This window comes from Pundamilia nyererei, unplaced genomic scaffold, assembly GCF_000239375.1.
Source record: "Pundamilia nyererei isolate P.nyererei 1_Seehausen unplaced genomic scaffold, PunNye1.0 scaffold00166, whole genome shotgun sequence".
Classification (NCBI taxonomy): Eukaryota; Metazoa; Chordata; class Actinopteri; order Cichliformes; family Cichlidae; genus Pundamilia; species Pundamilia nyererei.
In genome coordinates, this window is record NW_005187567.1 from 441,118 (window position 1) to 456,559 (window position 15,442).

Below are 15,442 nucleotides of genomic sequence, written 5' to 3' on the forward strand. Positions count from 1 at the left end.
GTGTGTGTGTGTGTGTGTGTGTGTGTGTGTGTGTGTGTGTGTGTGTGTGTGTGTGTGTGTGTGTGTGTGTGTGTGTGCGTGCGCGTGCACATGTGTGTGTATGAGCATGTTAAAGATTGGGTTTTGACCTTAACTCTAGCTTAACTCAGAGGAACTGCACAGGAATGCAGTAACTTCAATATCCCTATAAAAACCGAGACAGCTGCTTTGGATCTTTTAACATTACAGTATTTGTGCGATCAGCACTCGGGTTCCTCCTTCTTTTCTTTAAAAGCTTAAAAGAATCACAATATGTGCTATAAGCAGTGCAGTGAAACAATCAATCATAGCTGGCCCGAGATAAGACCATGGTAATCATCAAGCTAAAAAAAAGTGCTTGTATCGTTTTTAGCATTTGTTTAAAATGTATAAAAAATGTGATTTGGTATTGGATTAATGAGGTTCATGTTAGAAATCTTGAAACATGGATTATGTGCAAAAACTGTCCGTCCTCACCATGCCTATCGACTGAGAAAACTGGGATCTAAAACACAAAATGTACTATTTCTCTTGTAGCCCAGAGTGTGTGGGTAATATGCTCATACTCTGTGTATAATGTTTGTTCTTTTCCTCCTGGGGACATGAATGAGAGCAAAAAGTCTTAAGTAGTCTGTCACTTCCAATTACTTTAACTCTGAACCGATGCCAAATTGGATAACTTTACGATTCAGACCACAATACTGTGGATAAATTGTCCATCGGTGAATTAGTGTGAGACATGGTAAGAGTGTTAACCAGTTTCTTTCATCACTTTCTCCAATGTAATTCAAGAAATGTTATTGACCCCAGAATCAACTTAAAAATAAGTGGTGGGTTAGTTACTTTTGAAATGGGAAACAGAAAGAGAAGGAAACAGTGAAGGAAAGAGGTGACAAGCTGCTTTGAGTGATGAAATAACCCGACAAACTGCTGAAGTAGCGTTACACAGACAATTGTCAGTCATTGTTGCAAAATTACAGTGATGCGTCTTTCAGTACTCATGGTAAGTACTTTGAATTGCTGCTTTCTGAAATATTCCAGGAATTTATTGACCGTATCTGATGAAATCCATTACAGTGGTCATAACCTTACAATGCCCTTAAAATTTAAAGCACAGATTCATCTGGGTGGTTTGCGGACATGGAGAAGATTAAGAGTTTTCCTACTTGCTCTATTCTTGGAAATAAACAAGTGCAAAGGCAGCCCCACATCCCTGAGGAACACGCTGACATTTAGAGGATGTCCACATCGCAGATTTGAAAATAGAAGCGAAGAAAATTAATTTCTCCCAATGCAGTTTTTAAAAACCTTGTGTGGTCCGCCCATCACAAACAAACAGAAACTAAAATGATGTCCTTTATGGACAAAAGGTTGTGGAACAATTAAAAGTATCTTGTCAAACTTAGAAAGAGAAAGAGGAGGAAATGCAGTGTGTCTGAGCCAAGGCAAATGCTGGCTGTGCCTTCCAGAGTGGAGCCTTTAATGGGAATTCATCAAAGGTGACAGGGTCGGGAGAAAACAACCCTTTCAAGCCTTATGACGAATGGCAGTCCCCAAATACACCCATTCTTCAGATCGATCTATGGTTAACTCAGGGTTTAAAACAACATTACTGTGCAGTAGAAAGGAAATGGTCAATACTGCCTCTGACCCCTAACAAGAAATACACAAGACTGGAACTTTCTACAGCACGATGACTAAGGGGGAATTTGAGAAGCCAGAGAGATGCATGATAAACTACAGAGATATTTGACCTGGCAGGACAGATGCAAAATAAATTACTTTTTCCATTTAAATAAACATCTGCGTTCAAGCTATTGGATCTGAACATAGGTTACAAGGCAGTTTCTGTTTTTTCAAAACAAGAGCACTGCTGATTTAAAATGATTTATTAACATTTTTGAAATATTAGTAATCAGCAGTGCAGTAGCTTTGTTATAGCATTTAACAGCAGCAGAGAAATGCCAAAGAGCAGCAGGTGTTAGTTTGATGTGCTGAGAGTGGCACAGAAAAACCCAAATCCCTGCTTATTTCTAAATATGCTGGTTTCTGTTAAACAGGAAGGGTACACATGGAACTGTTTGTTCCTTACCTCAAATTACTTTTTTCTTCTTAAAGAGAACACCAAGCTATGTTTTATAAAGCTTGTACACTTGTTTTAATTAGCCCATATCAACTCCAAGCACTCTTCAAAGCGTGGTATATCAGACTGGAGATAAGAAACAGAGAAGAAAGGTCTGCGGGAGAATGTGCAGTTCTACAGGTCACGTGTCAGCCTCAACACTTGTCCAGTGATATTTTAAACACCCACTGGTTTCTTCTTATTGGCCATTTTTATTCATTTGAAAAGCTTCAGTAGGTGAGCCTCTGTGAAATGCAAAAAGGAAATCCACTCACTTCCCACTTTTTTAGGTACACCTTGATAGTTACAATAGGGGCTCAGCCCCCCTTTTTCCACCAGAACTGCCTAAATTCTTCGTGGCATGGATTCAACAAAGTGTTGGAAACATTCTTCAGCAATCTTGGTCCATATTCACATGACAGTTGCTGCAGATTTGTCAGCTGCACATCCACGATGCAAATCTCTCATTCCACCACATCCCAAAGGTGCTTTATTAGACTCAGATCTGGTGACTGTGGAAGTCATTTGAGTACAGTGAACTCATTTTCAAACTCAAGAAACCAGTTTCAGATGATCTGAGCTTTATGAGAGCATTGTATGATTCACTGTACACTGTCAGGGATAAAGGGATAGGCATGGGCAGCAACAATACTCAGATGTTTAAATGATGCTAGGTTGGTACTAAGTGGCCTGAAATGTCTCAAGAAAACACCACCTACAATAGCCTTAATTGCAGATACAAAACAGGATGCAGCCATACTTTCATGTTGCCCACGCCAAATTCTGACCCTACCATCAGAATGTAAGAGCACAAATTTTGTAGACAAGGCAACGTTTTTACAAACCTCTGTTGTCCAGTTTTGGTGAATCTGCTTGAAATGCAACCTCAGTTTAGTGTGAGTTTAGCGTTCTTAGCTAACAGGAGTAGCAGCCGATGTTGTTTTCTGCTGCTGTAGCCCGTCTTTTCTTCCTATCTTGGTTGTAACAAGTGGTTATTTGAGTCACTGTTGCTTATCTATCAGCTCGAAGCAGTCTGGCCATACTTCTCTGACCTCTCGCTCATCAGCATGGTATGTTTGCCGGAGAAGTATTGCTAAATGGATATTTTCTCTTTTTTGGAACATTCTCTTTAAACCCTGGACATTGGTGTGCAGAAAATTCCAGTAGATCAGCAGTTTCTCAAGTACTCAGACCAGCACATCTGTCAGCAACAACAGCACCACACTTAAATGACTTTTTTCCTCATTCTGATGCCCAGTTTGAACTTTAACAGGTCATCTTGACCACGGCACATGCTTAAATGATTGAGTTGCTGCCATGTGGTTGGCTCATTAGATATTTGCATTAATAAGCAGCTTAACAAGTATATCTAACAAAACTCAACCAAGATAAATGCTTTCAAAAAAAAGAATGTCTTTAAAATGCATTTCTGAAAGCTTTATTAATCTCAATAAAGTCAATAAATTACACAGATCATTAACACTAGTTTTTTTCTCATTACACGACTCCACTAGTAAAGACACAAATACATGATTTAATTGTAAAACGAAATGAAACATTAAGCAAATTGAGCACTGCAGTTTTTAGCTTGTAGCTATTTTCAGCAGCATAATAACACGTCATCCACCAACAAGAAACAGGGTGGTATGCGTGTGATTAATGAACAGCAACAAATGTCAGCACTCTTGTTCATTACAACATGTTAGTCTGCATTTTCTTTACGAGTTGTGGGACAATGAAGCATTAAGGCACAGAAAGAAAAAAAAACATTTTTAATGATATCCAACGACAAGAAGAGTTTGAATTGTTTTGTTGCTACTCTTGGTGATCTGTTAAAGAACAACTATAAATAAAGGCACTTTATTCACATGTTTGTATTTGTAATCTCTACTTTCAAAAAGGTAAATGAGCCTTGTGCAAGCCACCAAAGATAATGATACTGACCTTGCATAAAGCATTGATTAAAACGTCTGGCCATAAGATGACTACATGACCTACATCTCACTCTGGGACATATCTGTGACTCAGAAGGTTAAAATTCTGTTAAGAGTGGTTTGTGTCACTTTATGGGAATGTATAAGTACAAGCATAAGCATATGACGCATCATCATCATCATTAACCCGCAATCTGAAATGAGAATAATAATAATAATTATTATTATTATTATTTATAGAAGTTAAGAAACCAACTTTTAATTCTGAGGAAAGTGTAAATTATTATTTTACACTCATTTCATATGTCAGTGCCGCACTAGTGAGTTTTCCTCAGTGATGTCTCATCCTAGCAGATGGGTGTGTGTCAAGATCAAGGTCAGTCTTTATCGGTTCTTTACAGTAATTCACAACCTCTTCCACGCGGTCGCACCCTAGCAGCTGTGGCTGAGGCTTACACAGTCATCAGAAAACATTTTAAGATATCTGTAGCGGTTAGAGACTGTTGTCATACCCTCGAGGCTCATTCTGAAGGTAGGTGAGGAAATGTTTACAGGATAACTATGAGATATGCAAACAGTGATGGGAAAATATACAAGTTACTGCAATCAGCACAAAATGAGACCGTGAACTCTGACACATGGTTGTAAGGAAATACTGATTTGCTGCAATTTTCTCAGTCCTGATACAAACACATAATAAAGCTTTTTGTTTTTGTATTTTGTTCTTTATTTATGCCATGGTTCCTAGGTTGTTCTGTTAAGATGTTGCTTATTTGATTTCCCCTCGTGACTTTGCCCCCTGTGTGCCCCCTCTGTGTATCTGTGAGGCCTCGTTTCCCCTCCTTGTGTTTTATTCCTTCTCTTCCCCAGCCCGTTATGTCTGTGCTCTCCCCGTGCTCTCTCTCTCCCCCTGGTCTGCCTCTGTGTGCTTCCTGTTTTACTTTGATGGTCTCCCGTCAGTGTTGTGTTTGCTCCTGCCGTGTCTTGTTATGGTTATCAGTGTCACCTGTGTTCCCCGTGTGCTCCCACTTCCCTCGTTAACCCTCTGTGTATTTATGTCCACATCTCCTTCAGTTCAGTGTCGCGTCGTCAACGTGTCTTCTCTTTCCTGTGTTCCCTTCCCTGTGTTCCCTCGGTCCTCGATTTAGCATTCCCAGTTTGGTTCTGTTTCTTTGTGAAGCCTGCAATAAAGCAGAGATTTTGAGTTCAGCCTTTGTCTCCGTGAGTTTTGCATTTGGGTCCTCATCTGCCTGCACACAGCTAGTTCATGACACGATCTTTGTTTGGCCTGGAAAATAAGTCTGTTAAAAGAAAACAGCAACAACCTAAGTTTGTTTGTTTCAACACTGTGATACACTGTGACGTAAACAACACATCTTCACCACTCAATTTTTCCATTCCCAAGTCTTTGTATAGCACTGCCGGATGCCATTCACTTGTCTTCTTACTTCATTACTCCGTGTATTGTCCTGTCTCCCTGTCCTCTTTTCTTTTCTCTTTCAGCCCCTCCCCCACCTTCTACCCAACCAGTTTGCTAGATGTTCCTTCCTCTTAAAAGAGATTTTTTCTTTCCCACCGTCACAAAGTGCTTCTCACAGGGGGGCTGATTGATGGTTGTGGTTTTATCCAGAATACTGTAGGATCTTTCCCGTACAGTATAAAGCACCTTGCCCCGACTCTGTTGTTATGATTTGGTAAGATCTAAATAAAGCTGAATTGAATTGAACTGAAAACCCTAAATAATTTTTGGAAAAAGAAAAAAACACAATTCTGCTTTTTTTTTGTCAGTTACATTCATTACTGAGAAAGTTTTAACAGTTGTCTGTTCTCTGTCTTCACCATTGCATTTATCAGCACTGATGAAACAGTCTAAACAGAATCTTGCAGTTACAGGGTCACGTAGTTGAACATGCCTCTAATTAGTATTTCTGAGCTCTGGCATCTATAGCTTCGAGCCAGACATTGCACAATGTATCCCTGGTGGAAACACATTAGATTTTTTTTTTGACTGTGTCTGTGACTTTTAAACTCTTATTGCCCCTACTAGCCTGTGAGAGTGTGTAATATAAACACTCTCTGATGACAAGAGGCCATTCCATCATCGACAGAGCCACAGTTCTAGTGTAGTGACTCAATCTATCTAGACAGGAACGCTAGAATTCCTGTAAAACAGCAGCTTTTATTCCCTGCTGATGCCATTAGGTTGAAACAGAGCACACAAATTCCACATTGAGGGATTAGCAACTTCAGATAACTCAAAACCACAAATGCAAACTCACACTGATTGATTGCTGTGATCCTCAGTGTGATATAAAGCGGAGCATTATGTGAGATAACAGCGGTAAGATAACATTGATTATTTTTTTTCTGGTGATCTAAAGACTTTTTTTCACCCATCTAGAAGGTGTACACAACACAGCCGATCACCAGAAATTCTATGTGGACTAAAAAAAATTTTCACAAGTGCAAAGGTGTGACATTAGCTGCAGTGCATGATTGATTATCTGCTTAAAGAGGAGATAAGTGATCACAAGAATAAACAGGCATTCAGCTTGATGAGACTGCTCATCAAACATGTATTCAGAGCGTGAAAATGAAACACACAAAACTGCAAAGGACATTACACAGGCTTATTGTATATCCATTTCCTGTAGACTAAACCACAATTACCAGTTGCCCTTACAATTATGTTGAATTTAACCTAATCAGCACTTTTTTAGCCTCAGGACTTTTTAAAAAACTATTTAAAGAGGATTAAAGACAACTTTCAAACCAAAATAACTTCAGTACGGAGCAGAAAAGGTAAATAAAATAAAATAACCAGTTTACTAGTTTCTGTGCTAGTAAACTGGTTATTGTCAAATAAATAAAAACCCAGAGGTCATCAAAGTGATTTATTATACATTTCTTGCCTGCATTTATGAACAACAAAAGCCCATCAGATTGGCCCCATAGGATTTTATATGCCATGCAACACTTTGGCCTTAGACTTATTCATACTTAAGACTTTGACTTTAATGTTTTATTTGTTAACTGTATGTGTTTTTACCTTTTTAAGGGAGGATGGGTCAGCTTATAAGTAATTAACAAGCAATTTGCTCCACCTAGAGAAATAGGGAAGTTACTCATGCGACGCTCTCTGACAAGGTCACTGGCTGATAGATGAGTCTGAGCAAGGGGATCTTTTGGAGACTGTGAAAGCAGGCAGAACTGTGGGAACCAGACAATTAGTGGGTGGAAGGTAGGCAGCCATGTTGGATGACAACCATGAGACTGGTTTACATGGATACTCATCAGTTGGCTGGCCGACAGGGAGAAAACAGACACCTGGGCTCAACCAGCTATTATGACACAGTCATTTATCTTTGAGGAGGCTGAGCAGGCAATTCGCCAGCAGTTTAGCATGAAAGCGTGTGCAATTTCCCTTCAAGCAAATAGGGATGAAGTCAGTGCAGACATTTAACAATAAATATTGTTTCCAATTAGCTTTAGCAGACATATACTGTGGGTTGAAGAATATTAAAGATGGAGCATGAACCAACACCTAAAGTTCTTATTTGCATTTTAGTCATTTTTGAAGTTTTTCTATAGCTACAATGCAGTCTTTAAAAAAAAAAGAAAAAGTAATAGTTACAAGATAAACACATGAAAACTATCACTTTCTGTTCCCCCAAGAAAAATAACAACCTACTGTAACACAGACACACACACGTACACACAAAGGAGAATTGGAATTTACCATAACACAAGAGAAGATTTTAATGAAAAATCTTTGGCAATGTCTACCATTATTTCACAACCTTATACGGGAACAATGCTTGACAAAAGCAGAATTACAACTAGCCTTTCACAAATTCTGCCAACAAAAACAAACAAATGAATAAAAGAGGGGGAAAAATACACCCTAAGACACATCAGTGTCAGTACCTGAAAAAAAGGGTGATATCTGCTGCTAGCCTATTTTCTTTCCTCTAAAGTCATCTATGCCAGTTTAGATTTTTAATGATATAAGACAGACTAAATCCCAGTTTAATACATGTACCAGGTACGGGCTCCTCTGAGTTAAAAGGTTTATTGCGCTCCAATTTCAGTGCTATTTTCAGAGCACTGTTCGACAAATATGATAAAGACTATTAAGCATCATAGCATTCCATGACACTTTAAATACCTTTTAAAGAAGACAAAAACAATGTCTCACATGCACCTGGAGCTTCAAAGCACACAAAACTCTTATTCTGGACTTGAAATACACCAGGCACTTGACAACAGCTGTTAATCAGATAATGAAAGCCTCGGTGTTACACAAGCACACTTGTAGAGAAATGGCTATAAATTCTTTGCCATGACAGCTCACAAGGGCAGGGAGATCTTGAAGCTGGGATATCGTACCAGGCACTTGCCTTCCCAACAAGATGACGCATCATACGAGCAATATGATGAAACGCTTCTTCAGCCATTTCCCCCCAGTCCACTATTTTGAGCTATTTATCCTCGATGCAACAGATTTAAGTTCCCTTTCTGTAAGTGCTATGAGAAATAACTGACTACCAGCCAGTGATGATGCAGTGTCATGGGTTTCCATAGTTTCCGATTTTGTGAAAAATACACAGATCCTGATGGCAGATGAGGTGAATGTTGGAGCTTGGAGTTTAATAAGACTCCAGTGTCGTCACCCTGTGCTTAGATGTCAGTAACTCGACTCCATAGTTTCAGGGTGACCTCCTGCTGCACTTACACTCTTCACCTCAATCACCAAGTAACCTGCCATTGTAACAATACACAGGATCCCGCACGGTATAGGGGCCCAACACGTGCACCCATAGGTCAGCGGGTGTATGGTGAAGAACACTGCCCTTTGACACTGGCGGTGTTTCCTACTTTGGAGAGCTCTTGGCCAGGCCTTCCATGGTGGTCTGCAAAGATGGACTACAGCTAAATCAGATAACCTTTCACAGGGTTCAGGTTCACCTCTCATCCAAGACATCCAGGGATAATCCTCCAGGAAAGGAGAGGAATACATAAATTAGAGGCAATGGAAGTCAGAGGAAGTCATGACAAATACAATTTAGCAGTTTTCACAATATATAAACCATCATGGACAGGAATCAGATTATAGTCTAATTCGTGTCCATTAGATTAATCCTCGGCGTATTTAAAAGTAGCAATAAGGACAGACGTACTTCGGGTATTACACAAGCGCCAACCAACAGCCTTCGGTTAAGGCTACTGTGGCTTTAACAAAACATGACCCGGAAGAAGAATTTTGTCGCCGGCACAGTCTCCTTGTTCTTTTCCGGTCAGAGCTCTGTAGTGGTGCGAGCGTGGATTTCATCATCTAGGCTCACAAAATCACAAGAAAATGAGCGTACCAGCATTTATCGACATAACGGAAGAAGATCAGGTACAATCTACGTTTACAATAACTCGTGGAGTAGATATAAGCGTTATATTGTCGCGGATGAGTCGCTAAATGATACCCAATCAAAAAACTTAGCATGCTCGCTAGCTAAAATGCTAACTGTCGGTCGTAGCAGCTGATATCTGCACGCTTATTGTTAGGATATGCGTGGTAAAACATTTTAAGCAAATATGTTAAATATCCTGTCATCCACATTTTCTTGTAGGTAATTTAATAGGTATATTTTTAAGATCATCGTGCTTGGGGTTTAGCGTGTCGTAAGTTTCTTTTGGGGTTTAATAATAGCTAATGTTGCTAGCTGTTTTGCCGCACATCTAAACAAACAAAGGCGTAAAAATTCTACACACACGATTCAATAGACTGGATATAGAAAGGATAATACCTTCACTCAAACAGTTGCTTGTTTCTGTCCACTATATATCTACAGTCCATATTTTAGTCAGCCACAAAAAAAGAGATGTAAGAGTATAGATAAATAAAGTCGTCCATACCTTTTTCTTAAATATAATGTCCACTCTGATGCGAGCACGTAAATTGCCACTTTTCGTTCTCTTAAATGTTGAAATGCTCTGTATTTACTGTGTATTTTATGTATTGTTTTTAATATAAATGTATTTTGTACTGCAGGCTTCAGAGCTGAGAGCCTATATTAAATCTAAAGGAGCTGAAATCTCAGAGGAGAACGCTGAAGGCGGTCTTCATGTAGATCTGGCTCAGATCATCGAGGCGTGCGATGTCTGCCTTAGAGATGATGATAAAGGTAGGCGATGAAGAAAATTGCTGCTCCTTTTTGATTAGTTCATCCTCTTCATCCTTACCTCAGGCTTCACCTCCTGAACTGAAGGCAGGACTCGAATGCACAAGAACATTCATAAAACGTGTAATTTCTTTCAGGATATTATCAGAGTTCCTTGTTGTCAGACCATCCCATCTTGGGGACAACAAGCTGGGTATAACAACACCATCTGGTTACAACATAATGTTAGGCTCGAGTGTCTTAAAAGTCACACTCTGATAAACAGTTTGATTACATTCTCACATTGCATGAGTGTTCATTTGCTGAGTGTCAGAGTCTGACAACATTAGAGCCACTTCATATACTTTGTCTATAAAAACACTTTTGTACATAAACAGTAGTGGAAACACACCTCCCGTCCAGGTGTGTCCTGTCCATGTTTGTTGTGGGATGCAGAGGGTTAAGTTAACTTGTCTGGTTAAATTTGCTGTCTTGTTAAATGTTTGTTTGACAATTAATGCCCTAAAATTGTGCAACAGTGTCTTAATGCTCATGGCCCCCTCTCTCTCTCCACAGATGTTGAGAGCGTGATGAACAGCATCGTGTCTCTGCTGTTGATCCTGGAGACAGACAAGCAGGAGGCTCTCATTGAAAGCCTATGTGAGAAGCTTGTGAAGTTCCGTGAAGGAGAGAGACCCTCCCTCAGAATGCAGCTGTTAGTCCCATCGAGTCCTTTCCCTGAAAACTTTCAAAATAAGAGGTTGCTTATTTATTTGCAAATATGTAATCTCTTTTACTTTCTGGTGTCACAGGCTGAGTAACTTGTTCCATGGCATGGATGAGAACACTCCCGTGAGGTACACAGTCTTCTGCAGCCTCATCAAAGTGGCCGCCACCTGTAACGCCATATCCTTCATCCCCACTGACCTTGATCAGGTATATACATTCATGGTGATTAATCCGTATGACTGGCCAAAAACACTGCTAGTGTTATAATGCAGTGCCTTGGTTTACTGAGCTAGTAAACCAATATTTCTGCATTTTCTTTTTGCCCTTTGTAATTAATGTATCATATGTATTTGTGCCCATAATCAGGTGCGCAAGTGGATTGTTGACTGGAACCTGAACACAGAGAAGAAGCACACACTTTTGAGGCTGGTATACGAAGCACTTGTTGACTGCAAGAAAAGGTAAATCCACATAGGGTTTCTTTGTGTACGGATTACTTCAAGAGAAAAGAAAAAGGACAAGATAAAATTTAGACATAAGAGTGTATGAAAATGTTCTGCATAGAATATCTCAGTAGAAGCATTTTCAACAAAATAATTATTTATTTTATAGCGAAGCTGCAGCAAAAGTGATGGTTGAGCTACTTGGAAGTTACACAGAAGACAATGCTTCACAAGCACGCGTTGATGCCCACAGGTAAGCTTGTAGAACTTGTTGAACGCTTGAGATTACACTTCAGCATTGTCCTCCTCAGCAGTACATTAACGCATCTGTCTGCCGTCTCTTAGATGTATCGTCCGTGCTCTCAAGGATCCCAACACTTTCCTGTTTGACCACCTGCTCACCCTGAAACCTGTTCGCTTCTTGGAGGGGGAACTCATCCATGACGTAAGTGCTAGAGATTGCATAGAGCATTTATAATTATTTATTTATTAGGCTTCTGCCGCCACGACCCGGCTGCAGATAAGCAGAAGAATATGGATGGATGGATATTTGTATATAAATGGAAACATCTGCCCCAATAACCCTCATCACAATTTGCCTTTCAGTGCCTTTCATACTCCACAAAGCACATAAAGCATTTATTTTTATAATGTTGTGTCATGACAGTACAATCCACGTCACACATGAGACTGGTTATTAAGTTTGAGTGATTCACTTGAGGAATCTAGAACATTTCTACTTGAGTGCATTCAGTCTATGACAAAAAATTATTCAGGGTGCGTCTACAGTTTTCAGCAATCTGACGTAGATAAGTCTAACAACTTTTAGCCTGTGTGAACAAAACAACAATCAAGCTGATTGTACATCATACAGTGGCATTTAACCCACTTCTCCCTCTTCTTTTTCAGCTATTAACCATCTTTGTGAGCGCCAAATTGGCAGCATATGTCAAATTTTACCAGAATAACAAAGACTTCATTGATTCTCTTGGTAAGTAGCCATAATGTGAGCTGTTATACACATGACACATGGAAATGCAAACAGAAACCAGAATACAAGGTAAAAAAAAGTGTATAGATTATTAATTATATGTAATAGAAATGCACGGATGAGATTTTCTTTTAAAGTTTACATGTAGCTGAGCATCGTTTGTGCTTTGCTAGTGTTTCTCACACAATCTTGTGCTGTGTCAGCACTACAGAAAAGTGCATTCACGTTGTTATCGTCTCACTACTAAAGGTTTAAATGTAATTAAAAGCTTGTGTAGGATGGACTCTCAAAACAGACCCTGTGGAGTGATGTTTGTGTTAATGAGTAGATTCCCTTACTGCAGTCTCCTAAATCTAGAAACAATTAACACAGGGAAACTCCCTGAGTCAAGACTAATTGACTGTGACTGTTTTGTGCTTAATGATCCCTGCACGTTGCTTTCCAGGCCTGTCTCATGAGCAAAACATGGCCAAGATGCGTCTGCTGACATTCATGGGCATGGCGGTGGAATTCAAGGAGATCTCCTTTGACACCATGCAGCAGGAACTGCAGATTGGAGCCGATGACGTTGAGGCTTTTGTCATTGACGGTATGAACAATTCTTGCCACGTTCCTCCCTGTCCCAAAGGAAAGTGATTGAATATGATGTGAAGCGATTCTAATGAATCATACAAGACCAGTTCATTGTTTGTTCATCAGTAAGCAGAGTAGCCTATTAAAATGCATTTTTTTTTCTGGTTTAGTCCCAATTTTGCATTTTATTATTCAGTAAAGAAATCAGATAAGCAAAAAAAAAATTTCAGTAGTCATTACGTCGCTGCTTTATATAAATCTACTGGACAGATTTCAATCTATCAAAACCGTCACTGAAAATATAATTTCATTTGGGAGAAAAAAATGAGGTACATGTTTTTGCTTTGTTACAAAATAATCTTTCCCCGTGTAAAATCCTTCCACTTAAACATAAAATTTAAATCTTTTATAAGGTTATTATGTTTTCCACCAGTCACGTGTTAAATTTTTAGAGCAAATGGTTTTTCCTGCCATATAACTGCAGCTGCATCTTTGTGAGGTTATTCCTACATCCAGGTGTATTATGTCAAAACAATTTGGGATCGAGTCTGTTTGAAATCTTAAATAGCATTTGCTTTGTAACAACCACTTGATTTTATTTTTTTCGACAACAAACCTGTTGATGTAATGTCAGAACTCTTGCTGTCTTTTAATCACCTCTTACCTGCTTTTTCATTTTAGCTGTTCGGACCAAAATGGTATACTGCAAAATCGACCAAACACAGCGAAAAGTTGTTGTGAGGTATGTGGTCATTATACATTGTTCTCTAAACATATTGCGTCATTATTCTGTTGTTATATTATTCTGGTTTTTTGGGGTTTTTTTATTAAAGACAAGACTTTCTGATCACCTTGGTTGTCTTCTCACTGGTTTCAAAAGTAGAAGTGAAACAACTTAAAAAAACTGCAGTTCTGTTCATTTACAAAACTTCAGGTTTATATTCAAGGTCTCACATTTGTGAGGCTTTATTTTTTCATCTTCTTTGATTAGGGTTGCTTTTTTTATCTATGTTATGCTGGAGGCTGCAGAAAATGTAATTGTTTTTGTTTTTTAAATTCAAACCTGCCTCCTTTTTGAGTGTTTAGTCATGTCTTAAACAAGTCTGTATGGCAGTGTCATTAGCTTATCATAGCACATTTATCGAGCTCTGTGTATGACTTTGGCCTGTGTCATTTTTAAAACAAAAAATTCTATCTCCACCCCTTCAGCCACAGCACACACCGCACCTTTGGCAAGCAGCAGTGGCAGCAGCTGTACGACAGCCTCAGCTCCTGGAAGGCCAATCTAGCAACCGTCAAGACCAGTCTCCAAGCCCTGTCACCTTCTGCTTAATCCCACTTTACCCCAACTGTTTAGACTGGTTCTTAGTGCTTTCCAAATTCCCAGACTGCAATGGTCGGTTTTTTATTCATCCAATAAAAGAACAGCGACAGTCAACTGTGTTGCTCTTCGTGTCTTAATCTTTTTTTTTGTTGTTGTTTTATTAATGCTCAAACCAAACTTAATTTATGTACATTAAAGTGCCATTAATGGGTAATAAATGTGCAGTAATGAATCTTTTTAAACAACTACCCCATATCATTATCTAACCAAGTTGTACAGTGACTTTAATTGGGGCTCATCCTCTAGTGGGTCTCAACATCTGGTTTTAGTTAAAGGTAAGCATGGCGGTAAACCAGATGAGCTGAGGCTTGGGGTGAAAAATGGCTCTCAAGAGGAGGGTCACTTGTGTGCGAACACAAGAGAAGTGACAATGGCAGTGTGAACTTAGAATGACCCTGTCTGCTGAGGTCAGAGCTACAATACTGTAATATTAACACTTACGGCACTGGTTGATTCAGTGCCTGTGCAAATCTGAAGCTGTCCTTTGGGTTAGTAGATATACTGTTCAGCTGTGGTCAGCATGATGCATTGTGTGAGAGCATCTGAGAAGTTTAAAAATAAGTTTTGCTGTTAGATTTCTGTGGCCTCGCCCATTGATATAAAGTAAACTGCCATCATTTAGCACAATAATCTGTTTTAGGCACCACTCCAGAGCATTGGGATGTGTGAAATCTAATGATATATTGCCCAGGCATTAGGTGTAAAAGGGGTCTGTTATCTCCCTGAGGGGCTATGGTTTAATCAGCACAAACTGACAAAGTGCAGAGCACTGACATTGCACCCTGGAATCTCCACCCCCTAATCTACAGTGCTTTTTCTTTGACAGTTAAACCTACAGCTGTTTACTTTTTGTATTGGACTGCCTCTAATTCTGTAAAATTAGCTCTTTAAGTCTTGCTAAGAAAATGTTTTACTAAGATTAAATGGGCACAGATGTATACATTTCTTGCTATAGTACACTGTTTTTTTTCCTGTCATACCAGAGGTCTGCTATGGCTCACTGCTCACTTCTGTCCAGCTGCCCACAGGGAGCAGCATCCCCCGTTCTTATCATAGGGCGTAAATCACAAAACACCTTCTCCGAAATATAGCC

The 15,442-nt window shown here is 39.4% G+C and overlaps 2 protein-coding genes across 2 annotated transcripts in view; one reads left to right on the plus strand and one right to left on the minus strand.

The window, feature by feature from the left end:
* Window positions 1-2,998, minus strand: part of wt1b (WT1 transcription factor b) — an 11,488-nt gene extending 8,490 nt beyond the window's left edge. Inside the window, exon 1 of the mRNA XM_013914019.1 lies at window positions 2,986-2,998. The gene's annotated coding sequence lies outside the window, so the exon portion shown is untranslated. The remainder of the gene's footprint in view (window positions 1-2,985) is intronic.
* A 6,354-nt stretch (window positions 2,999-9,352) lies between these two features.
* eif3m (eukaryotic translation initiation factor 3, subunit M) lies at window positions 9,353-14,407 on the plus strand. Its single transcript, XM_005745766.1, has 11 exons — window positions 9,353-9,475; window positions 10,121-10,253; window positions 10,806-10,944; window positions 11,042-11,165; window positions 11,325-11,419; window positions 11,571-11,654; window positions 11,747-11,846; window positions 12,311-12,392; window positions 12,838-12,981; window positions 13,647-13,707; window positions 14,175-14,407. Exons 1-11 carry the CDS (start codon window positions 9,434-9,436, stop codon window positions 14,296-14,298), a joined length of 1,128 nt encoding a protein of 375 aa, XP_005745823.1. The 5' UTR covers window positions 9,353-9,433; the 3' UTR covers window positions 14,299-14,407.
* The last annotated feature ends 1,035 nt before the right edge of the window (window positions 14,408-15,442 follow it).

Coding starts and splice junctions, on each gene's coding strand:
- eif3m (XM_005745766.1), top strand. CDS start 9,434: ATGAGCGTACCAGCATTTATCGACATAACGGAAGAAGATCAG. Junction 9,476..10,120: donor ACATAACGGAAGAAGATCAG/GTACAATCTACG, acceptor TTTGTACTGCAG/GCTTCAGAGCTGAGAGCCTA. Junction 11,847..12,310: donor AGGGGGAACTCATCCATGAC/GTAAGTGCTAGA, acceptor CTTCTTTTTCAG/CTATTAACCATCTTTGTGAG.